This window comes from Meriones unguiculatus, chromosome 10 (assembly GCF_030254825.1).
Source record: "Meriones unguiculatus strain TT.TT164.6M chromosome 10, Bangor_MerUng_6.1, whole genome shotgun sequence".
Lineage (NCBI taxonomy): Eukaryota > Metazoa > Chordata > Mammalia > Rodentia > Muridae > Meriones > Meriones unguiculatus.
In genome coordinates this window covers 22,344,631-22,368,888 of record NC_083358.1, presented here as the reverse complement: position 1 = coordinate 22,368,888, position 24,258 = coordinate 22,344,631, and the positions used below count along the sequence as shown (strand labels likewise).

At 49.2% G+C, this 24,258-nt stretch overlaps 2 protein-coding genes across 3 annotated transcripts in view; one reads left to right on the top strand and one right to left on the bottom strand.

The window, feature by feature from the left end:
* Nucleotides 1-1,770: 1,770 nt before the first annotated feature.
* Nucleotides 1,771-11,857, top strand: Plekhg4 (pleckstrin homology and RhoGEF domain containing G4). Its single transcript, XM_021633247.2, has 22 exons — nt 1,771-2,486; nt 2,780-3,462; nt 3,620-3,715; nt 3,791-3,914; nt 4,011-4,104; nt 4,183-4,254; nt 4,332-4,448; nt 4,618-4,716; nt 4,803-4,951; nt 5,116-5,254; nt 5,349-5,465; nt 7,140-7,322; nt 7,646-8,148; nt 8,217-8,463; nt 9,048-9,137; nt 9,221-9,442; nt 9,534-9,704; nt 9,790-9,967; nt 10,356-10,472; nt 10,632-10,868; nt 10,948-11,063; nt 11,192-11,857. The coding sequence occupies exons 2-22, from the start codon at nt 2,988-2,990 to the stop codon at nt 11,195-11,197; spliced, it is 3,552 nt and encodes a 1,183-aa protein (XP_021488922.1). The 5' UTR covers nt 1,771-2,486; nt 2,780-2,987; the 3' UTR covers nt 11,198-11,857.
* The window catches only part of Kctd19 (potassium channel tetramerization domain containing 19), a 29,722-nt gene continuing 17,268 nt past the window's right edge, over nt 11,805-24,258 (bottom strand). For both annotated transcript variants that reach the window (XM_060392081.1, XM_021633166.2), the window contains exons 5-16: nt 23,371-23,502; nt 21,369-21,579; nt 19,883-20,043; nt 18,410-18,513; nt 17,831-17,973; nt 17,556-17,639; nt 16,816-16,930; nt 15,801-16,428; nt 14,303-14,494; nt 13,849-14,003; nt 13,555-13,656; nt 11,805-12,066 (exon numbers count right to left, since the gene is read on the bottom strand). In XM_060392081.1, coding sequence (XP_060248064.1) covers nt 11,953-12,066; nt 13,555-13,656; nt 13,849-14,003; nt 14,303-14,494; nt 15,801-16,428; nt 16,816-16,930; nt 17,556-17,639; nt 17,831-17,973; nt 18,410-18,513; nt 19,883-20,043; nt 21,369-21,579; nt 23,371-23,502 — 2,141 coding nt within the window. In that variant the 3' untranslated portion in view covers nt 11,805-11,952. The remainder of the gene's footprint in view (nt 12,067-13,554; nt 13,657-13,848; nt 14,004-14,302; nt 14,495-15,800; nt 16,429-16,815; nt 16,931-17,555; nt 17,640-17,830; nt 17,974-18,409; nt 18,514-19,882; nt 20,044-21,368; nt 21,580-23,370; nt 23,503-24,258) is intronic.

Below are 24,258 nucleotides of genomic sequence, written 5' to 3'. Positions count from 1 at the left end.
GTCTGGAAGGTTTGCAGATATGCTGTCTTTGCTGTTTACAGCCGTATAGCAGTACTGAAGGAGGGTGCACAGGATACAAGATATTGGGGCTATCAGTCCTCTGTCCCCAAGCCTACAAAACTCAGAGGTCACTTTTTTTTTTTATCATGTTGTCAAGAAAAGAGAGGCAGGAGAGGGTTAGGGAAGGAGCTGGGGAGGGGCTTGTCCACATTTCACGATCTCAGTGGAAAAGGCTTCTGTGAGTAGATTGCAGCCAGCAGAACCAGGGCCGGCCTCCATGAGTCACTGCTCAGACTTGCAAGCTCAGCCCTCACGGCCTGCTGTGGTCAGCCAGCCCAGGTTGGCTCTAGGCCTGGTCCCCCTATGTTCCCGACTAGGCCAGTGTCTGTCCTCGCCTCTGTTTGTGCCTTTACCATCCCAGATCCGTGTGTCTTACAGCTCGCTGCCTCTTCTGTCTGAATCTGTCTCTATCAGTCACTTTCTCTAACTGAGGTTTCCATAGGACCCACAGATGGACAGCTCAGGAGGGTAGGCACAGTGTGACCAGTCTTAGGTACCCCTAATTTATTTATTCAAGCCTGAAGTACAGAGATAGACGTATAAAAGTGGGCAACATACCGACTGCTTACAGGGCACATTCTATGTGGAAGGGGAAAACCACAGCTCTGCCTCTGTCTCAGCCTGTGAGTCCTCCCTGACTGCCTGCTATATTCAGAGGGCCCAGGTCAGCTAGGGCCTGGGACCTGATACCTCTTCTTTGCTTCTGTCACTGGAAGCGGCTATGTACCTGCCAGAAGGTCCATCTACTTCTTACAGCTCCTGGGGGCCTGGCTAGTGGGTGGAGGTGAGCCTCGGAGGTAAGAGGGAGGGGAGGAGAGAGGAGGAGGCAATGACTCAGTGGGGGGGGGGGGCTGGGACAAGAACCAAGGACAGAAGCCAAGACTGGACCCAGATGATCATGAAACTAGAGGAAGGAGGGACAGAAGGTATGGCTGGGGGCTGGGCCTGGAGCAGGACAACTCCAAGACCAGCCCTGCCTCTTGCTTTTCTTCAGAATCTGCCTTAGAGGCTGAGACGGATGGGGGACCGCTGTTCTTTCCACCATGGCTGCAGCAGATACCTAGGTTCATGAAGGTAGCGCCTGTCTTAGAGCCAGGAAAGGCATTATGTCCAGTGTCCTCTCCTCCCAGGGACCAAGGCCATGGTGTGGGGGCTATGTGCCCTTTTCTGGTCGAATGGCTTTTTTTTTTTTTTTTTATGATTTCCTCCTAAAGGACTTCGGACCTCAGAGCGGAGAGATAGTAGGGTCTATCAGCTATCTGTGAGTCTTTCGTCAGTTCAAGATCCCCTAACTAAGGGTGAAACGGGAAGGCAGGGAGCGAACACAGATATCTGGCACATCAGGTCTTCCCTGGTCCATCTGAAAATCCCAGGAGAAAAGAATGACTTCCTTGTTTTACAGGAGAGGAAGATGAGGTGTAAAGAGAGAAGCATCCCTGGAGCACCCCACAACAGGTGAGTGATGGTGACAGGTCCCAGCTGGTCTCTGGCTCCAGGGCCTCAGCTTTCTTAGCCACACTTTTCTGTGACTAGGGAAAGCAAATCCAGGGAATTGAATGAGATGGATGGTTTGGGCCTCAGGGATTTTTCACACACCTGGGTCAGAGGCCACCCAGAGGCATCCCTACCCACTCCATATTCCGGACAACCAGTCATGGGCTCCCACAATTTATTTCTTGAAACTTTGTTTTTATTAATTGAACCCGGGGTCTCACAGGCCCGGCAAGGGCTCTGCCATGTCACCACAGCCCACCCAACCTGTTTTGTGGTGGGTGGGCCTGCGTACCTGAAAGGGAAAGCGCAAGCTACAGTGGAGCCTACAGTGGAGTGGTCCCTCCCGCACTCCGTGAAGATTATCCATAAGCAGCTGTCTGGTCTTAGGAAGTCTCTCTCCCCTAACCCTGTACCCATACGTCTTCTCTGAGCCAGATTTGGGGGCTGCAAGCGCTGAGTGGTCCTCATCTTGCAAAAGCTGGACAAGTATTCCTATGTCCTAGAAGGAGCCTTGCCCTCCTCCCACAAGGCGTCCTTTGCTCCCTGTAAGAGCCTTCTTTCCATCTGACAGTGCTGAGCTCACTTCAGACGGCTCTGGGCAGGTCAAGACAATGAACACAGTGAGATGGTTTAAAGGGTGCTGCTGCGATCGGCTGAATTCTAAGGCGAGGGAGGGCGCTCCAAGTCCGCTAGGCGCTGAGAGTGAGAGCCCACCCACCCAGAGGCGGGGGCGGGGTGGGGGCGGCGCTCCCCGCGCTCTTCTGTGCCCCCTTTCCGCTGTCTGAGCTGCTGCCTTCCGGCGAACCTGGGATTCGGTCCTCCAGCCCCTAGAGGGCGCCGCGTCCCCAGAGGCCTTGTGGTCTCTTCGAGCTGCCAGAAGGTGGTGCCCTTGGACGCCGGGCGGCCTCGCGGGACACGTTGTTGAGGTCATGGTGCGTTTGTTCTTCGTTCGTTCGAGGCCTCTGGCGGTGTGGTCTCCCAGGTTTCACAGGTCCCCGTGGCACATCTCACGGGTGTGAGTGTGCAGGTGACCTGCGAGGGGCTGGGCGCATTGGTACAGGTGACTAGCCCTGGGCCCATCTGGGCAGGCTGGAGCAGAAAACAGTCCGTGGGCCTGCTAAGCCTGGCGTAAGGGTGTGGCTCAAGATAGGGCCACCCGGTAGAGGTTCATGGGAGCACGACCAGGCAGTAGGCCCAAAGGGGACTCTGTATCTTCCCTCACCAGGACTACTGTGGCGGCAAAGCTTCTGGAGACCTGGTACCCAGCCTAGCACTTCCTCCTGCCTAGTGCTCCCGGCTTTCGGCTTGCCTGCCCGCAGAGTCTTGCCCTTCCATCTTCAAACCAGTTTCTGGATGAGTGGAAATCTCCTTTCACGCCGAGGCCCAAACTATCACCCACTTGTCCAGAGCAGGCCCATTCCTACCAGGGAGTGATGGAAGGGCCTCTTGAATGTGGAGGTGTGTCCCCGGACTCCCAGGGCCGTGCTGCGGACGGGACGAGGTTTGCTGTGTGTAGTTTCAGGAACACCAGGAAGGAGGAGGAACCTGCTCAACAGGTGCAGGCTATGGACCCCAGACCTTCAAGAGCCGCAGTAGAGGCAACCCAAGGCACAGGGCTACAGGGAGGTTTCTTGTCCATGAGGCCTCAATCACTTCCAGATCAAAGGGCTGCCGATGGGTCAGGGGACTGCCAGAGGAGCATATTAAGAGGCCCCTCAGCCCAGTCAGAGGAGCCAGCCTTCTCTGAAGTGGACAACCTCTTGCATCCTATGTCCTCTCATCTCAACCTAACACAGGGTGAGAATGACAGTCAAGGGGGAGGCTTGATAGGAGACCCAGGTCCAGGCAGAGCACTGCCAGATGGCTTTAGCCCTTTATCAGAGACATCATCAAAGCAACTGGAGGCAGGTAAGGGAGCCTGGGAAGCCTGGAGGGGAAGAGGGGGAGAAGGGGCTATTTGAAGGTGGGCATTGAGAGTTGGTCCTACTTAGCCTGAAGCCCTAGTCCATGGAGAGAGTCTCGGGGTGAATGCCTCATTCAGACCCACGCCTTCTGTCTTCTCAAGACCCTAGTGCATCCAGCTTTCCTAAGCATGCTGACTGCCTCCTAGTTCAAGACCTCACCTGGGAGCTACTGGCCAGTGGCATGGCTGCCCTACCAGGTAGTTGGGAGGACTTAGATAAGGGGGAGGAAGGGTGGCCTGATTGTGTCAGTATTCGTTTTCTCCTCTCCACAGGGACACGTGACACAGAAGGCCGAGCAGTGCTGCTTCTGTGTGCCCACAGCCCAGCCTGGCTTCACCCCAAGTGTGATAGCCGCGAGCTTCTGAATCTTTTGTTCTACCTTCGAGGCATCCCCAGGTTTGATGGAGAAGCTGGGGGGGGGGGGGGGCTTGGCCTGATCCATGAGATGGTCCAGTCTGTGACTCAAGTATTAAAACAAAACTCACCATTTAGGCCCGAAGTTCAGGCCCTGGGGCTGACTGTACTAGTTGATGCCCGAATTTGTTCCCCAAGCTCTTTGCTCATCTGGGGCCTCAGCCAGCTACAAGTGAGTAGAGGGCTGTGGCTCCTTTCTATTCATTTTCTCTACTGTCAGTGGGTAGGGCTGAACTTTGGTTCCTTGCAGGAAGCAGCCCCAGGACCTGTACAAGTGCTGCTAATTGGAAAGATGCCAGAGGAAATGCCTACAGGGTTTCAGGTACTGGGCCAAGTTGGCAGGATGGAGGTGGGGATCTTTGTCCACACATTCCAGCATCGTGCCACCTTCTTCTGCAGGTCAAGCATCTGCCTTCTCACCAGAGCCTGCTGACCCACATTCCTAGTGTGGAGTTGCCTACCTCACTAGGAGGATGCCTGTCTTACTGCCATCAAGCCTGGCTGGACTTCCGGATGGTCAGTGCACCAGGTTGGGTTGGAGGGTTATGGTTATACAGGTAACCTAGACCTGGTGGGGAGCCTTTCCCGGGTCAGCTTGAATGGGACCAAACTGGCTGCAGTGGTCTGGAATCCTGGAGGCTGGGAGCAGCCCTGCACACTGATCATGCTGTTTGTCTGCTCACAGCGTGTGGAGACCCTACAGCAGAGTTGCCAGGTGGCTTGTGCCCTGCTCCAGGGGGTCATTGACAGAATAAAGGCCATGCAGCAGCCCGTGGAGTCTGGGGTGAGTGCCCCTCTCAAATCTCGAGTGTTCCCTTGACTTCCTTTTTCTCTCCCATGCCCACCAGTGCCTGTTGCTCTCCGTTACAGGAAGCTGGCCAGCTGCTGCGGCAGGCACAGTCCCTTATGCAGCAGGTGTTACACTCACCACACTTGTCATGGTTACAAAGCCAGGGAAGCCTGGAGCTGGCGTGGCTGAAGCAAGGGATGCCAGAGGTGAACCTGAGCCCTGATTACAGGTAGATACAAACCCATCTACAGTAACTTACCCCAGTTCAGCCTCCTATATTTGTGTCAAGTACTCAGCTGGGTAGCTCAGCACATGCTAGATTTGAGTCCTAGCATCTTAGAGTGGAGAGAGGGGACTGTCAGCACATAGGACAGGATTGTTTGTTTTTCACAGGTCTGCAGTAGACAAGGCTGATGAGCTCTATGGTCAAGTGGATGGACTGTTGCATCAGCTAACTCTGCTGAGCAACCAGCGAGAACGAACCCTAGGGGTCCTCCAAGTGCTGGAAGCCCAGGAGGATGGGCTGCGCCAGGTGGGAACTACTTATCGAGAGTGCGTCCTGCCCTTGGTCTCAGCTGTAACTCCCACCGCTGCAGCTGCCTTTGCTTTCTCCTGTGTCCATCCAGATTGAAGTGTGGTTACAGGAGGTGGGCTGGCCAGGACTGGAGGAACCAGGGGAGCCCTCACTGGACATGCTGCTCCAGGCTCAAGGCCCTTTTCAAGAGCTAGACCAGGTTGCCCAGGTAAGTTTGGTTACTTTTTCATTCTTCAGGGACTGGGACACCTTGCCAGGGGCTAAGGTTGTGGAGTGAGTGAAGGCAGACATCCATTCTCTCCTGGAGGTTGCCATTCAGCAGAGATCGGTCGAACATCAGTTCATGTGTTGACACCCAGTGATAAGGACTCTGGATAGAGGCAGCATGGAAGAATGACTTGGGGTCAGTCAGACAGAAAAGAGTTAGGGATGGAGAGACAATCAAGGCTGGGAAATAGTGTTTAAAAGTTCTGGGGCAGAAAGCCAGGTGTGGTGAATCCCAGCACTCAGCAGGCAGAGGCAGGAGAATTGCTGTACCAGGACTTTTTAAGAGAGCACTGTGGCAGGAGAGTCATCTGGAAGACTGATACCACTAACAGATTTAAGAAGTTCTATATCAGATCCGGTTTCTAGGAAGGTGACCTTGGTTTCTAGGAAAATGGATGTAGGAAATCCATTTAGAGGTAACCATAGTAGTCACAGTGGGACATACATTTGTCTCTTGGTGTTTGTTGGGGCTTGGTTCCAGGACATACCTTATATAACTAAATGTGTGGATACTCAAGTCCCTTACATTAAATGGTATAGTATTTGCAGGTAGCCTATAGATACCTTTTCATACTTTTAAAAGAATCTCGGGGCTGGAGAGATGGCTCAGAGGTTAAGAGCATTGGTCCTGAGTTCAATTCCCAGCAACCACATGGTGGTTCAAAACCATCTATAATAAGGTTTGGTGCCTTCTTCTGATGTGCAGGTGTTATATGCATGCAGAATGCTGTATGCATAATAAATAAATTAAAAAAATCTCTATATTAGCATAGCATAATTTGGATGCTATGTAAATAGTTGTTAGACTGTACTTTTATAAAGAGTCTCAGTATGTTCATACAGGTACAATATTCTCTCAAATACTTTTAATACAAAGTGAGTTAATTCTACGAATGTGGAACCCACACATATGGAACGTACAAATATGGAGGGCCAACTGTAATGCTTTTTTGTTTTTTGGGTTTTTTGAGAGAGGGACAGGGGTTCTCTGTGTAGCTCTGACTGTCCTGGAACTTGCTCCGTAGACCAGGCTGGCCTTGAACTCATAGACATCATAGGCCTTTGCCCCCAAGTGCTGGGATTAAAGGCATGCACCACTGTCTGGGCCAACTGTAATGCTTAATCTGCCGACTAGAATGATAACAAAGATGGGTTTGGAAAGTCTATAGAATGTGATAATACAGCTATATGAGAGGGTGAGAGGACCCAGGGGATACACACATTTTGATGGAAGGCTTTCACGTGTCCAGTCTCAGTTGTACTTTTGAAATGGTTGTCAGGAAATGAGGAAGGACTCTGAGTTTTGGCCTGGAGTCCATATGCAGAGAGGGTCACCTGTTGGTTGTGGATGTGATTGTTATTTGGGGCTTGGTCACATAGGATTGTTTGGAAGGAAGAATGCACTGTCTTCAGAGCGAGGTGAGGAAGATTAGGACGGACTAGAGCCCAGGGGCAAGAGGCCTGTGTACTGCAGAGGTGTAGAGTCATAAGGCTCCAGAGGGGTGGAGGAGGAAGCTGGGGTGTGGAGAAGGTCTGTGTGAGAGAGATGTGCAGATGCAGGGGAAGGCTCTCAGTCTGGACTGGATCACCAGCTGAGTTCAGCCTCTCTCTCCAGGAATGGGTCAGCCGAGGGGAGAAGTTACTGCAGCCACTGGCTGGCTGGGAGGCTGCTGAACTGGGGCCCCCGGGACAGCGCCTTCTGGCCCTGAGATCCCAGCTGATGGAATTCTCCAGAGCTTTGGCCCAGCGGCGCCAGCAGTTGGCAGATGCTGAGAAGCTGTTTCAGCTCTTCAAGCAGGTGGCTGAGGCTGAAGGGTCATCCCTGGCACTGCCCACACCCCACCAGAGTCTGAGAGCATCCTGGCTGGCTTCCTTGTTCCCTTCGTTTGCTTTCAGTATGATCCCAAAATTGAACTTCCAGGCCGTAGCCTGGACCAGTGTGTCCCTCGTCCTGTTGTCCCCTATCATCATTCCCCCACCTCCCCAGGCCCCCACTATCCACCCTCCCCACATCTCCACTCCTCACCCTGGCCAGCCAGCGAGTGGGACAGAGAGCATAAGAGAAGGCACTGCAAGCCTGTTGGGTCCTGCTTTTATGTCTCTGTGGCCTTGGTGTTACAGGCCTCAACATGGATGGAGGAAGGGCAGCGGGTACTGACAGAGCTGGAGCAGGAACCCCCAGAGGTTGTGCTGAAGCGGATGCAGCTACACTGGACAAGACATCCTGACCTGCCCCCTGCCCACTTCCGGAAAATGTGGGCTCTGGCCACAGGCCTAGGCTCAGAAGGCATCCGCCAGAAATGTCGCCGGGCCTGGGCGCAGTGCCAGGACACCTGGCTGGCTCTGGATCAGAAGCTTGAGGCTGTACTGAAGCCAGCATCAGTGAACAGCACAGCAGCCCTATGTCTCAGGAGGGCCCCTGCTATACGCACCATCCCTCCACTGAGGAAGGCCTACAGCTTTGACCAGGATCTGGGGCAGGATCTTGGTGATGCTGCCCGTCATGGCCATTATGCAGCCCTTGTTACTGACTGCCACAGACCTGAGGCTGGAAGAGGTATCCAGCCCAGGTCCTCTGCTTCCATGCCTCTGTCAGGCAGCTCTGACTTCAGGAGCCTCAACAGGTACAGGCAGAGGGCAGGGCAGGGAGGTCACTGAATGGTCTTAGGTCCTGACTCCACCTACCTCATAGGCTACAGCTAGTCTTGGCGGAGATGGTGGCCACAGAGCGTGAGTATGTCCGGGCCCTTGACTATACAATACAGAACTACTTCCCTGAGCTAGATCGACCTGATGTGCCCCAGGGCCTCCGTGGCCAGCGTGCCCACCTCTTCGGCAACCTTGAAAAGCTTCGGGATTTCCACCTCCATTTCTTCCTGCGCGAGCTAGAAGCTTGTACCCGGCATCCACCTCGAGTGGCTTATGCCTTCCTGCGCCACGTAAGTTCCATAGGCCACATGAGCCCTATAGAGCTTTTTGGTGCATACATAGTGCCAGGCTCTGTACACAGGGAGTGCCTCACTGCCTATGTTGGGGGAAGCAGACCACACAAGGGTACAGCTATGAGTGAGACCCACAGAAATCGCAGCAGGTTCAGAGATGTACATTCTAGTCTGCACTTGAGAAGAAGCAGGGCAGGTGCCTGTGAATTACATTACAGCGTTGTTTAAAAGAGAGGATGTTTTGAGTAGAAGCCAGAGGAGGAGCAGAGAGTGAGTTCCATCCCCAGAAAAGAGGCCTAGTGGACAAGATGAGCATGGCTGAGTATAGCGAACACCTGAGTGATGTTCTCAGAACCCTGGGAGGGGCAGAGCTGAATGTGGAGGCTGGACAGCTCCTGCATAGCACTGGTTCTTGCTGGATCACCCTGATTCAAAGTGGGCTCTGCAAGGGGTAGGAGAAGCTCCTTGCTCTGGAGCCGCTTATTGGTATCTTTGCCCTCATAAGAGAGTGGTGTAGCCTGGGAGGGTATCTTTTGGGAATCAGTCTTCTAGCACCTGGGCTGAGCCATGTGTCCTTGTAGAGGGTGCAGTTTGGAATGTATGCACTCTACAGCAAGAATAAACCTCGTTCTGATGTCCTGATGAGCAGCTATGGTCATACCTTCTTCAAGGTAAGGAGCCTGAGACTATAGGAAAAGCAGGGCTTGGGTGGTGGACCACAGAACCACTTCGTGACCTCCCATTTATGTGGCAGGAGAAGCAGCAAGCTCTGGGAGACCACCTGGACTTGGCTTCCTACCTACTAAAGCCCATCCAACGCATGAGCAAGTATGCCTTGCTATTGCAGGAGCTGGCAAGGGCCTGTGGGGGCCCAGCACAAGAGCTGGATGCCCTTCAGGCAGCCCAGAGCCTTGTGCACTTCCAGCTGAGACATGGCAATGACCTGCTAGCCATGGATGCCATCCAGGGCTGTGATGTGAGTCATCCCAGGCCATGTGGGGAAGCACTGTGGATACAGAAGAGGAGGGTGGGAATGGCTAGACATCTGCTTGGTTTCAACTTTGCAGGTTAACCTCAAGGAGCAGGGGCAGTTGGTGCGGCAGGATGAATTCACAGTGCAGGTTGGGCGCCACAAGTCCTGTCGTCGTGTTTTCCTCTTTGAGGAGCTGCTGCTCTTCAGCAAGCCTCGCCGTGGGCCTGGAGGTGTTGACATATTTACTTACAAGCGTTCCTTCAAAGTAAGTCCACACAACTCTGACCTCTGACCCCTGCCTCCTGTCTCCCACCTATCCCTCACCAAGCTCCTTTACCCTGGCCATGTAGATGGCAGACCTTGGCCTCACTGAGTGTTGTGGGGAAAGCAAACTTCGCTTTGAGATCTGGTTCCGTCGTCGCAAGGCCAGGGACCTGTTCGTGCTGCAAGCCTCCAGTGTGGCCACTAAACAAGCCTGGACAACTGATATCTCCCGCCTGCTCTGGAAGCAGGCTGTCCACAACAAGGGTGAGTTCTTGTACAATCCCAAAGAGTAAATGTCCTCCCAGGAGCCTGAGAAGGGTTTAGGGGCCTTACACACTCCCTGGGGAGAGTATAAAGCTGCTAGAGTGCTATCTTGCCAGAGACTGGGATGAGTCTAGGGAAAAGGAAAAGCCTGGGAAGAAGGAGAAGGTGTTTGCTGCTGCAGCAGATGAGCAGGGGAAAGAACAGAGGTCTTCTGCCCTAAAAGGGACATTATGATACCTTTCCCAGGGGTGGTTGGGAGCAGAGAGTCTGGCATCAGGAAGGGTCATGGCATAGGGTGGTTAATCTCTGGGACATGGGTATACTGGAAAAACTTATTAGATACAGTTCAAGGGGGTAGGGGCTCACTTATGCCTTATTCTCTACTCAGAGGTACGCATGGCTGAAATGGCATCCATGGGTGTGGGGAACAAGGCCTTCTGGGACATTGCCCCCAGTGAGGAAGCTATCAATGACCGCAACATCAACTATGTCCTAAAGAGACGAGGTAGTGGGCATCCTACAGGGGGTGGGAGTGCTGAGGCAATGTGGCCTTTTTTTTTTTTTTTTTTTTTTAATTTTTATTTTTATCACTCTTGGACTAAGCGTGCTTCCCTGGCTTTCTCAGGCCAGACTGGACTCTGATCTGTCCCTCTTTCTTGTACAGATGTTCGCTCTAGGGCCTCCATTGCTGTGGCCCCATTGGACTATGACAACCCCTATCTGGGTACCTTGGGCTCCCTTCCTGGAGACCGTGCCTCTTGCTCTGTTCTGGGATCTCTCAATCTGCACCTGTACAAAGATCCAGCTCTTCTGGGTGTTCACTGGTCCCTGTATTCACCTAACTTCCTGGAGGAATCAGTGCTGGATGCTGAGGCAGAGCTGGGCAGCCAGCCTTCTTTGAGTATGTGTGGTCTTAGTCAGAGGTGGGAGGCATGGCTTGGGCCTCCCCTGCTGACAACTCACCCAGTCTCCCTCTTTAGCTCCTGAGGACTCAGAGGTTTCATCTCAGTGCCCATCAGTCAGTGGCTCTAGTGGTTCTGACAGCATCTGTGTGTCAGGACAGGCCCTGGCCAGAGGCCTTGAGGACTTGTCCTGTGTGAGTGCCACCTTTTGTCTTATACCCACCAGCCCTCCCAGCCTACCTTCCTTTTCTTTAGGGGAGTATCCCATCTCCACCCATAGAACCAGAGTAGTAAAGCATTCATGCTTTATTTGGCACCATAGGTTTGAATCCGGCTTGAAGATGAACAACAGATATACAACAGCCAGTAACTCCAAAGAATACCACGCCTCAAGATCTACTATAACCAGTGCATGGCTGCCTCCTGGGCCATCTCCCTCCCCACCCCTCATACTCAATAGGAATAGCCTTGTTGATTACCATTTCTGATGTCTGTAGCCATCAACTGATTGGCCTAGGGCCTCTCAAAGGGACATCTGGCTGCAGAGCCTAAATAAGCACCTTGATTCCAAGTTCCTGGGATCCATATTCTGTCCCCACTCCAGCTACAACCCCAATTGTAAGTTAAGGATAGGATGGGACAGAAATCGAGTATTTCCAGTCTGGAAATGGAGCTCTCAGAAGTAATGAGGGATACAAGTGGGTTCCCAAGAGCTTCTCTTCAACCCTTGAACTAAATGCTGATCTCCTCAAATACGGGGTCTAGCCTGCCCCTAAAGGCCCCTTATTCTTGAATTCCTAGGTACCCCACCTCCAGCCTCTTGTTTTCTGAGCCAAATTTTGGCCGGATGCTTTTTGAACAGCTTTCAATTAGAGCTGTCCACTTGTTTCACTGGCCTTTGACAGTGTTTTCTCAGAGGAATCTAGGCATTTATCTTGTGATTTACTCTTTTATTTGCTTATAATAAAAAACAGAGTGATTTATATAATTGTCTAGGCATGTGCATTCTGGATTTCCACAGTTAAAATGAGCCTTGGACAAGTGGTCTGTGGTGGGTCTGTGGGACCAACATCTCTGGGTACTCTATCCCTCTTGCAAATATTTGCCCAGGACTGAGTAAGAGACAGACCTAGACAGTCCCCTCTGGATGAGAAGGTCCACGCAACGGCCATATTTTCTGGCGAAAGGCAGTGTGAGCTGCAAGGAAAGACCTATCATATTCCTGATTTCTAGGCAACCTATTCTACCTCTGTGAGAGGGGCTCCCTCATCTGAGTAGGGGAAGAGAAAGAGAGAGCTTTATTATAGGGAACCTTTGGTACTCTAAGCTAAGTTCTGCCCTAAAGCATCTCACAGGGCTCTGGCTACAAGAATGCTGAGCACAATGACAGTAAAAAAAAAAAAAAAAAAAAAAAAAAAAAAAAAAAAAAAAAGTGCTTCCTGGTGCTTGTGTCTAATTTTTAGCCATAGATGCTGGCTTTACCTTTATAAATAACATACAAGCAAGAGAGCTACCAGTAATTGGGTAGTCATATGTTTAAGGTGAATGACATTATCATTATATACTTGATTATAAAAAGCCAGGTTACTGAGAAATTTGCTAAATCTTTCACACATATAATGCTAAAATTATTCTATAGAATCAGAAGAGAAAAAATTAAAACCTTGATTTATCTACAAAATGAGTTCAAGGCCAGAGTAGGCAGTTTAGCTACACTGTGCCTCAAACTTTAAAAAGCGGGTGGCTAGAATATGAATACTTGGCTGGGTGCATGATACCCAGGGCTCAATCCCCTATACAGCAAAACCAAAATGAGTAGGAGGGAAAATTCTGAAACCTTGACAATTCTTTTGTCCTTTTTCTTTACAAAAAAAAATTTTTTTTCAGTCATGCATGCACACCTTTAATCCCAGCACTGGGAGGCAAAGGCAGACTGATCTCTGTAAGTTTGAGGCCAGCGGGATCTACCAACATAGTGAGTTCTAGGACAGCTAGGTCTATACAGGGAAACCCTATCTCACCCCCCCCCACACACACACAAAATAAAATAAAATAAAATAAAACCACTCAAAATGCTATTTGGAAAATGGTTTATGGGCTGGGAAGTTAACTCTGGTTAAGAGCACTTGCCGCTCTAGCAGAGAACTCAGTTTGGCTTCCAGCATCCACATGGTGGCTAAGAGTTGTCTGTAACTCCAGTTTCCAAGGGTCTAACACCCTCCTCTGCCCCCTAAGGGCACTACCTGCACACAGTGCACAAACATTCATGCAGGCAAAACACCCACACATGTAAAATAAAATTAAATCCTAAGAGATGCTGCAGATGGTCTTAAATAAAAACAAAAGGTGATACCATAGCTAAGTAGGGGATGTAGCTATTACTGGCTGTAAAGGCCTAATTCCATGTCCATGTGTTTGCATTAATATGTGCTTCCAAATGTGACCAGGGTTGTTAGTAGTGAAGGCATAGTTGGTGTCATTAGAGGAAGACAATAAAAACCGTTTCCTAAATGTTGCTTTTTGACTAGTCTTGATTGGTTACCCTCAGCCATCTACCTCCGTGGGACCAGGGACCACTGACTCAGCTGGCTAGCTTTCTAGATGACAGCACCCGGCTGGCAGCAACAGCATCCATGTGAAGCATCACAGAATTGCCATTCCCTATACAGGGCAGGTAGGCCTCACCTCTACCCAGCTGTACAAACGCTCCTGAGTGTGCCGGTCATCCTTGAAGCCAGCGATGGCCAGCAAATCCACCACAAACTGCTTGGGGCTGATGTTCAGTGTCTACCAAGAGAGCCCACAGTCAGGCAGGGCTGTGACCAGCTCCCAGCTTCTGCATTCTTTTCCCTCCCTGCCTTTCCAGCTACTCTTCTGTCCCTGGTTGCTTCCATTCATCCTCTTGTCTTACACTATTTATTGCAAGGCAAGGGGATATGTGGAGAAGAAACAGGGTACCCCAAGGCTCATCGTACTTACCCACAGCCGGTAGGCTAGGGACACCACCTTGGCTGTGATAGCTTTGGGGTCCTTTTGCCTGATGGAATCCAAGATGATGTCAGTCAGGAAGCGGTGACATTTCTGTGCATAAAACATCTCTTCCCAGGACAGAGAGAAGCTCAGGAAAGTCACTTCTGTGAAAGACAGAGTAGATATGGCTAAATCTGTCCATAGCTAAGGCCTTAGAGACAATCACAGGGCAGAAGAAGTGTAGAGCTCTCAAGTGATATTCACTTTCTAAAAATTTTTTGGGGACAAGGTTTCTCTGTGTAGCCTTGGCTGTTCTGGACTGGCTTTGTAGACCAGGGTGGCCTCAAACTCACAGAGATCCATCTGCCTTTGCCTCCAGGACATTCACTAATACCCCGGGTATGAATGAGCTTTGCATCTTCACAAGCAAAGTACAAGGCCTTGTGTGGCTCCAAAGCCTCACCTCGAGGTTGGGGGCTAGCTGCCAGTGGTGTATGCTTGATGTTATCCATCTGAGTGGTGTAGATGATGCTGTCTTCAAAGAACATGCAAGAGCCATCGCTACCCACCACTGGGGGGTGAGTCACTTTGAGGATGGCCCCTGGGTTGTCTATTCCATTAACATTAGGCAGAGGCTGCTCAGGGGCAGGGTTTTCTGTAAAAATAGAGAAGGGTTCTTCTTAGGCTTGGGAGCCTAGGCTCAGAGTGCAAGCAAAGAGGAGTCTTCTGGTGACAAATCAGTATATTCATTTATAACTTCCAGAATTCTGCTTTTTGAAAATAGTACCCTGACCTCATCGCTTCATTATCCTGGCACTGTTACAAGCCCAATCCTGAGTTTCAGAACTCTATGAATCTTCAAATTAAAACTAGAATCAAGTATGACCAGCAAAAGCCCAGTGGAAGACTTGGAAGCTATAAAACTAAAAAGTGAGCAGACCTTTCTGAGCAGCCTTTCTTGTTTCTCTGCTCTGGAAGAATGGGATGTGCTGCCCTAAAGTTTGACAGGCCAACTTACGACTCACAGAGTCCAAAAAGCCTCGAAGCAGGACCCAGGTTACTAGAAGGAAAGGTAAGAGTCTAATAGGATGGAGTTCTGGAGGCAGAGGAAATAATCTAACATGACTAATAATAATCTAACTTCTCAGCAAACTTCCCTGGACTTTCTTCCCACTGCTGGCCATAAGCTATCTTAAGGTCAGTCCCCAAAGGCCCTCCTGAAAGGGCCATACTATCTCACATGCCATGTTGTGCCTTTCTCAGAGGTCTGTTTTCTTTGTTCGTCCACTTGATTAAAGGCCCTTTCACTTGCTCACACCAACCTAGATAGCTGGCCTCTCGGTAGCACCTCTGATTCCCTGCCTTCCTCCACTGCTCAGCATCCTTCACCCAGCCTGGAATCCAACCGTGCTGCTGATAGTTTGCCTCCTATGATCATACTTCCTCTGTCCCTGTTTAAGCTTCAGAACCATACACCTCATCATGTGCTCCCTTAGGAAAAAAAACCTTCAGGGGTTGTTCATCCATATTGACATCAGAATGGAACACCATATTCTGAAGTTGGCCTGTAAGACCTGGCCTTATTACTGCTGTCTTCAGCATCACTTCTATGGCTTGTACACTGGAGACCAGGCCTCCAGCTAGAGCAGTGCCCTGCACCTCCACAAAGTCCCAGATGTTCTCTTCCCTGCCCTGCTGACTTCCCAGTGGCTGGCCTCTTTTCTATTCCTATTTCCTAGCTTCTCATTTCCTCACAATGCTTATCACTCCACCTTACATGATCTCTTAGCTCCTCTAGTCAAGCCCATGTACCACTCATTTCTATACCCACTGCCTGGCACAGAGTTGGCATAAAAGAGTAGGAGGTTCCGATTCCTGCTTTGTCACTAACCCTCTGTGGCCTTAGCCAAGAAATCTTTTTTTGTTGAAATGAGATGTGTTAAGAATGGGATCAGACTCACCTCTCTCCTTGGGCCTCTGCTTGCCCCAATCCTTTAGGGTGACAGCTCTCTTCGTTGGGAAGTATGGCTTAAAGGTTGGCTCTGGACCTTTGTCTTTCACTCCAGCACCAGGCCCAGGCTGGGCACCAGTATCCTTCTCTGAGGATACGGAATGAGCTTTCCAGGCAGCTGAGGTACCAGGTTGGGAAGCAGCCTCACTTCCTGAGGGGACATGCAGGGTAGCTTCCTCCAAAGAGCTGCTCCGGGAGGCTGTCAGTGGCTGGAATTCCCACTGTTTACAGTTGACCATGTCCCATTCCCTTACCAAAGATATGAGTTTTTGCATGGGGGTAACAGGAGGGTCTTTAGCATCAGGTTTCTGGGTGAGGTTTATAGTGGTGCACTTCTTTTTGGGAGGACTCTCAGAGTGACTGCCCCAGTGTCTGGGGTTGGCACATAAGCCAGAACAGTGTGAGTATGTGCTGGGATTGCCCCCCCTCTTGGCATTTCTGCATAGCGAGACCTGAATAGTCCGGGTATACTGTTCAGCCTCTTCCATCTGGCTGGACCTTGTCAGGTTTCCTTTGGCCTTGTTCCATGGAGTCCTGTCACTGCATTCTTGGAAGTCCACAGGCATGCAAGCTGTGGTCTGGGGAGAGAGGGGCACAGTAACTATGGGCCTGTTGTACTTTATCGAAGTCTTCCCAAGAACCAAAACTGGGCTTTAATACAACCTGCTCACCCAGAATAATCATATCCCCTGAGATGGGTCACCATTTAAGTTTACTCCATCTGAAAGGGAGTGGTACCAGCCCAACTTTCATATTCCAAAAGCAGAGATTGTCATTCCAGGCCACAAGTGGCTTGCACAACCCTGTGCCTCCTTAAGGCTCAGAAACAAATTCTTATACTAGTAACACATGTGAGTGGGTCCTATTCTTTTACTACACCAGCTCCTAAGTAGCTGGGCCTGTCCCTTGAGCCCTGTGGTGGGGATGGTTAAGGACAACACCAACCAAAGTATGCTGGGGCTTACTTCCTTGGTGTCTCTACTGAACTCTACCATTGGCCCTGTCCCTTCTGTCACCACATGCAGCTTTCTAATGGGAAAAGCTTCTTCATTTTCAGATTCTTTTTCCTGAGTCCATGACCTATAGAGACCAAGAGGGATTAGTTAGTGAGAAGAAGCTTCCACCAGCCCATCAGCTAATTGGTCAGGCCTGTCCACTGGCTGGAAATTAGTAATTAATTATAGACAGTGGATGAAAGGGGGCCTTCAAAGGGTTTTGCATAGGACATCAGCTAATACTGACATTATTATTTTTTTAAATAATATATTTATTATTTATACACTATACTGCCTGTACATTTGTCTGCAGGCCAGAAGAGGGCACCAGATCTCATTATAGATGGTTACAAGCCACCATGTGGTTACTGGGAATTGAACTCAGGACCTTTGGAAGAACAGCCAGTGTTTTTAACCTCTGAGCCATCTCTCCAGCCCTAAAATTTTAAATTTTTTATGTGCATTAGTATGAAGGTGTCAGATCCCTTGGAATTGAGGTTACAGACAGTTGTGAGCGGCCATGTGGGTGCTGGGAATTGAACCTGGGTCCTTTGGGCGAACAGTACTCTTAACCATTGAGCCATCTCTCCAGTCCCAACACTGATATTATTTAACCAACCTCCTCCCTCAACTATGAGCAGAGTAGGTCCCACTGTCACGTGAGAACATTTCTAAGAAGAAACACAAAATTCAGAGCTAAGTCTGCTTACTTGTATGCCTCACACTGTACAAGGGCTTCTGAGAGGGCTGGAATATGATACTCCTCCACCTCCTGGCAGAAGAGAGGCCATTCCCTGCAGATGACAAGGAGATGGTGGACTAGGGAAAGGGACACACAAGCCCCTAAATGAGCTGCCTTGTGCAATAATGCCCATGTTGAAATTAATAGAACCTCCTCCCAAAAGGCTACAACTGAGGGTTCGTTTTTGCTACAAGGAGCATCAGCCTTGGTAGTTTTGGAATCTGGTTTCTTGGATTAGCTTACTTAAATTCTGATGGTAAAAACAGTTTTCCAAGTCTCAAGAAGTTGAGAATGTGTCGGAACATTTGGCCATCACCGTGGATGAGCAAGGTCTGTCCATAGGTGATCCAGTATACTCTCTGAGTGTTGGATAGCAGTTCTGGATACTAGAGGAGGGGGTTAGATATCAGAATCGGCCCCAAGGTCTTGTGTTTTAGTAAGGAACAGGTTTGGGGATTTCCATCTCCTTGTAAATTGGCTAGAGGGAAACAGAGTAGGGAGAATCTAGGGAGAGACACATTGCCTCTGCTTTAGCTTCTGGGAGTCCCTCTCCCCACACCTGGGCTTTGGAACTCAACCCTACCTCCTTCTTGGTCCAGAGCCCTGAGAACCAGCCCCTTCTCTACCCACATTCATGAGGCCTTTCAAATATGCTGCTCATCACATTTCTACCTATAGAATCAGAACATTCTTGGTAGGGAACTGGGAAAAGGTTCTTATGCTAAGCAGCACTGGAAGCTGTGTGAAGGTCATGTGATGAGTCCCAAAGATGTTCAGGTGGAGAAGCCAAAGTGGGAGGATAGCTGAGGCTCATAGTAGTACCTTCATCAGGGTCTGAAGGGTGGTTGCATACCAGTGGCTTCCAACATAAAGCTTGATGATCTGTTGCGGTGAATAGATAGTGATCCCTGCTGTCCACTCCTCATCTATGGAAACCAATGAGAGGGAACACATTGTATGTCCAGAAGAAAAACTAGTAGGGCATTTTGATCAATAGTGTTTGCACAGTAAGATTCCATACTCTCAAAACTCATAGACTTCCCTATCTAAAAAACAAAAACCCTAGGCCAGCCCTTTCCTGGTGCTCTCAGGCTTCCAGGAAGAGTGAGAAGGACTGCTGTCTTGGATGAGGAAAGAAGCGCTCTGGAATTCTAAGTGCAAAGGCACTGTTCCTTCTTCATTTTACCCATCTTCCTCAAGCAAGCCAGGACGCTGCTCCTGCCATCCACACTGCCAGCTCCCTCAGGTCTGTGGCTGATAATGTCCTAGTTGTGCAGCTCTCCATGTACCTACTTGGAATAGCACTAGAAGTCCCTCTTTCTGTACAAAATTAGACTACAAACTCCAGAAGATAGGAACTGAACCCAAGTTGCTGACTTTTCTGCTTCCCAGTGTCTCTTCCTGTCCTGGTGTATGGTGGTGCTCAAGAATGTTGAATGTTACTGAGTGATAGTAATATAGCTTAAACTTTACATAAAAACTTGTTATTAAGAGTTCTTTAGCTGGGGCTGGAGAGATGGCTCAGAGGTTAACAGCACTGGCTGCTCTTCCAGAGGTCCTGAGTTCAATTCTCAGCCACCACATAATGGCTCACAACCATCTATAGTGAGATCTGGTGCCCTCTTCTTATGTGCAGGTGTTCATGCAGATAGAACATTGTATATGCAATAAGTAAATCTTTAAAAAAAAGTTTATCAACTAGCTGGGCATAATGGCACACACTAATCCCAGAACTTGGGAGGTAGAGGCAGGTGGGTCTCTGTGAGTTTGAGGCTAACCTGGTCTACATGGCGGATTCCAGGACTGCCAGGGCCTGGAATCAAAATTCCCTGTCTCAAAAAAAAAAAAAAATTAACTTCTGAAAATAACACTGGATTTGGACTAACGCCCTAGTTTAATCACTGTGTAATTTTAATTTGAACAAATTCCTCCTGTGCCTCTGTTCCATTCTAAGTGGGTTCATGGACCATTTCTCCCTGCCTGGCTGTGAGAAACAAATGGTAGCTCCTGGGACTGGGCAGGCATGCCCTTGGGGACCTGTGCAGCCCCAAATGCAGCATCCCTGTCTGTAATTTTGAGATATACAGTGGAATTGGAGGTGAGAAGGCACAGAACATGAAAAATTCTCTTTAGAAAGAACCCATAAATATTGCCCTACCTTTCCTTTCTCTTTCATTTACACTTCTTGGCCTTGGCCCTCCTCCCCTTCCCTCTTTAGTCTCTAGACACTCTCCTGATGCTAATTTGAAACACAGAAGCTTTACTGCATTTGAGCACAGTAAAGTAAAAATTTACTGAGCACATCCATGGGTGGCAAAGTCCTCGGCTCCAGATGAGTCTTCAGAGCCACTTTCATTGGCTCATAGGTGATGTCCCTCTTGTCCAGGAAGGCACAAAGCTCATATACCTCAGAGATGGTTTCAGTCAGGGGCAGCCGGCAAGTGCCCAGCCAGTTCCTGCCCAGAGGAAAGCCTGTTATGAAGCACCTTAGTACTATACCTTAAGAATCTGGCTTGTAAAAAAAAAAAAAAAAGAAGAAGAAGAAGAAGAAGAAGAAGAAGAATCTGGCTTGTAAACCTTCCAAGACCAGGGTGTCATGTCACAGCACTGGGTCAAATGTGGCATCAGAAGAATCATTTCCTTGATCTAACTTGGTGACTTTTTTGGGTTTGTTTTTGTTTTTAGAGACAAAGTTTCTCTGTGTAACAGAGCTATGGTTGTCCTGGAACTCACTCTGTAGACTGGGCTGGCCTCAAACTCACAGAGATCAGTCTGCCTCTGCCTCCTGAGTACTGAGATTAAAGGTGTGTGCCACCATGCCTGACTTTGCTTGATGATTCTTGAAGGAGAATAATCCTAAACACGCCTTCAGACCTATTCCAACAAAGCCAACCAAAACCATTCATTTCAAGCCTTTAGAGCCTGAGCTAGGCCCAAGCCTAGCCACTTCCTTCCTGTTCTCTTATATAATTATCTGCATGAGACCTCTCATCCATGGTGTGGCTGCCTACCATGGCTTTGAGAGAGTACTAACATCCTTGGCATTGAGGAAGAGACTAAGTTATAAACATCAACCTCTGGTTGAACCCTCTTTCAAAAGCACTTGTATTTGCCTTCTGTGACATTATAAATGCGCATATCTGGGAAACATGGAAGATGGTATAGGCCTAAAAGATCCAAAATGACACAATTAGGTCAGAAGACTCTTAACTGTGGAAACCCACTCCTGTCTTCAGTTTTGGAACTGATGAATTTTATGGCACTAACAGAGTTGTTCCTTTTTAACCTTTTGTAGAAATGTAAAGTAATCCATGTCCTGGCACTAATAGAGGCATTCTGAGCTCATTTCTCAAGGGACCATGTCCTCTGGGAATCCTGCCCTGCATTGTTCTTGGGTGATCACCCTGGGTTCTGGAAAGCCTCCTAAAACTGGAGAAAACCTTTGCAAAGAGGTTTGCTTGGGATATTCAAGTCTCTGAAGATACCACTGTAGCCTGGGAACTTCAGACCTAGCACAGAAAAATGAATGACAGAAAACAGAAAAATAAAACATCTGGAAGCCATTGAATCACAGAGAGCATTGTAAATTGTTTTCAGTTGGCTCCTCAGAGGCCCAAACCTGGTGGTGATGGTGGTGGGGTGGTGGAAGAGGTAAAATAGTGAGGCATCCCAAAGATACTTTTCCCCTTTAGCTCATGGGAAAGGCTTATGGTTGTTCCCCAAGATAGACAGGGTCCAGTCTGATGGGACAAAGTGGTTCCCTGAGAGGGACCCAGCTTACTTGACGTGCTGGAAGAGGACACCATTCCCTGTGATGTACAGTCTGCTTCCGTCCAGAGTGCTCTCAATGCGGAGTTGTCCCAGGGCAGAGTCTGGGTACTTGACCAGCAGGCCCAGCGCCATCATGTACAGTGGTTTCACAGATTCCACACTAGCTGTACGGACCCCCTTTCCAGGGCTCGGAGGAGGACAAGAGGTCCGGGAACAGCCACCTGTGTTAGGACAACTTTCAGATCTTTGATCATCCCTGAACTGGTTGATAGGAGTCCTCCTGCTACCCCAGTTAGTACTTATGTGGAAAGATGGGAGTTGTTTGCTTGCACAGTCCAAATTTGGATCAATTTCACATTAGTATAGTTTTGGTGTATACTTAAGTTAGAGGTTAAAACTCTTGGGAGCTGCCACAGTAGGAACACTGAACCAGCTGACAAGTGTCCAGGAGATTTTCAGATTATATATATATATATATATATATATATATATATATATATATATATCTATATATCAGGCTGTCTTCAAACTTGTGATCTTTGTGCCTCTGTCTCTCAAGTGCTGGGATCACAGGTGTATTACCATGCTCCTCAGCTTCCTGCTAGAGATTTTTATGGCCTATCTCCAATCTCCAGAGCAGCCCTATCAGCAGTCCTGCCTGACATTGTGGTTTGCCGCAGAGTTGTACAGGCTGGAGTTTGAGCTGTGTCTCCTTCCAGGGCTATGGAAGACATTTACCTTGGTTGTGATGCTTTAAAAAAAAATTTATTTTTTTGAAACAGGGTTTCTTTTTGTAGCCTTGGCTGTCCTGGACTTGATTTATAGACCAGGCTGGCCTCAAACTCACAGAGATCTGCCTGCCTCTGCTTCCCCAAAGGCTGGGATTACAAGCCACATGCCCGGCTTGGTGATGATGCTTAGTGGAAGGTTAACACCTCACAGATTTGAGGGAGACCTGTCTACAAACATTCTACCATCTTTTCATTGCATGTGAGGACCAGTGTGAGACTCTGCTCATATCACGACACCCATGCTTTCTGAGGGCCAGAAGCTGTTGGGTAAGGTGCTGAGCTCACATTCCTCTTAGTAAACCAGAAGGTCCAGGAACAGGAACCTGAGACTTACTGCAGATACCACACCCCCTGATACAGGAAGGGCATTCCATCAGTCTGGGAAAAGACTGAGTCTCACTCTACGCGACAATCAGACAACCAGGCCAAACATCACATGTACAAGATACTTCTTCACTCTGTTGTTGGGGGGGGGTAGCCCTGTTATTTGAAAAGGTTCTCCACATTCTCAAAAGGCCAGCTTCCCCACTCCCACGGAGCTAGCCTCCTAAAGCACACATGGTAGTGTCTATGGATGTGCAGTAGCTGGTGAATGAACTGCTGAAAGGCAAATCAAAACTGTGAAGCAGAAACAGCTGGAATGAGACAAAGACAGGAGCACAAAGGTCTGACCTGGACAAGGGTCAGGAAGTGTTAGGAACAATGAGAAACAGGCACAGAAGTCAAAGAATGTCAAATGAGGTGGAGTGGGGAAAGGAAAATTGGGCATGAAGTAACTGAGACACTGGTAGAAAATATGCCCAGATTATTTCTTTTTCCTCTTTAGCTGTCCCTGGAAGAGGAAAGATGGGAGTTGCACATGGATGTCCAGGATGTCCACAGAGGAACAGACAGCACCTACCTAAGGAAGCCTGTCCTCAGGCTCAGCCTGCTTCTTAGGATTTTCCAACCTAGTTTCCCACCCAGGTTGGGCTCCTCCTACTCCAAGCTATCAGGCCCCTTTGTGGCCCTGGCTGTAGTTGCAACACTGAGTAGAGAGGACATACAGGGTTTTAAACCAAATTCCTTTTCTCAGATTCTAACTCAGTCACAACATCCTTTATTCACTACCACCCAAGTCCAAAGTGGCTGTAAGGGGAGATGTTTGCTCTTGGCTTAAGTTGTTCAAGCCCAGACTATTCTAGAATACCAAGGGGAAGCCAAGGTTCCTGAGCAACATACCCATATTCATCCGGTACAACCGTACAGCTTCTGTAAGCTCAGGGATTTCCAGAATTTCTACTTCTGCTTCTAAGACATCTATGTTGGAGAAGTTATCTGGTAGTAAAATCTTGTGTGAGCGGAGAAAATTCACTTGAAAAGCAGAAAGAAACAAATAAGTTAACAAAGCATATTCATGACTAATCCATCCGTGTCCTGGATCTCAGAGTTCTAAAACAATTGTTAAACATACCTGATTAGATTTGTTCTGAGGCAGTGCTTTTCAAAGACCTCAGATAACTTTGTGTTCCTGTGTCTGAGCCCATGGGTGTGGCCTCCCCTGACCTAGCCTGGCCTGGCACTCCCAAGGCCCTCTTTGTGAACACAAGGGCCCTGACACTTACCCTGAGAGTCTTGACCCAAGAGCAGGTCATTCCAAAAGAGGGAGTTGTCTTGTTAGAGAGGAGAGGTTTGTTAGAGAGGCGGAGGCTGGGCTGTACTTTGTCTCTGCTGGATTGCAGTAGGGAAGCAGAGAGAACCAACATTGAGTCCCTGTGTGAACCTCCTCGGAGATTCAGAAGCCCAGCACAAACAACTTCCCAGGTGAATCCGATGGCTGTCAAATGATCAGGCCTGTGACATACCCTGGTGTTTACTGTGCTGTCCACTTAGGTGCTTGTCCACTGCTCGAAATATCTACGGAGCAGTGAGGCCATTTGGTTCACAGGCCAGCAAAGCTAGCCCTGGGGTAATGTGGGAACAGAGGCTCCCTTCTGGGCAGGATGAGAGATATCATCCCTTCTTAGCTCAAGCTTCCCATCCTATATGATGCTAGAGAAACCCTCATTCACCCCCTTTCTTTGCACTCCAAGGGTAATGGAAGGGGAAGCAGGTAGTGTCTTTGAAACA

Coding starts and splice junctions, on each gene's coding strand:
- Plekhg4 (XM_021633247.2), top strand. CDS start 2,988: ATGGAAGGGCCTCTTGAATGTGGAGGTGTGTCCCCGGACTCCCAGGGC. Junction 4,255..4,331: donor AAATGCCTACAGGGTTTCAG/GTACTGGGCCAA, acceptor CTTCTTCTGCAG/GTCAAGCATCTGCCTTCTCA. Junction 8,464..9,047: donor CTTATGCCTTCCTGCGCCAC/GTAAGTTCCATA, acceptor GTGTCCTTGTAG/AGGGTGCAGTTTGGAATGTA.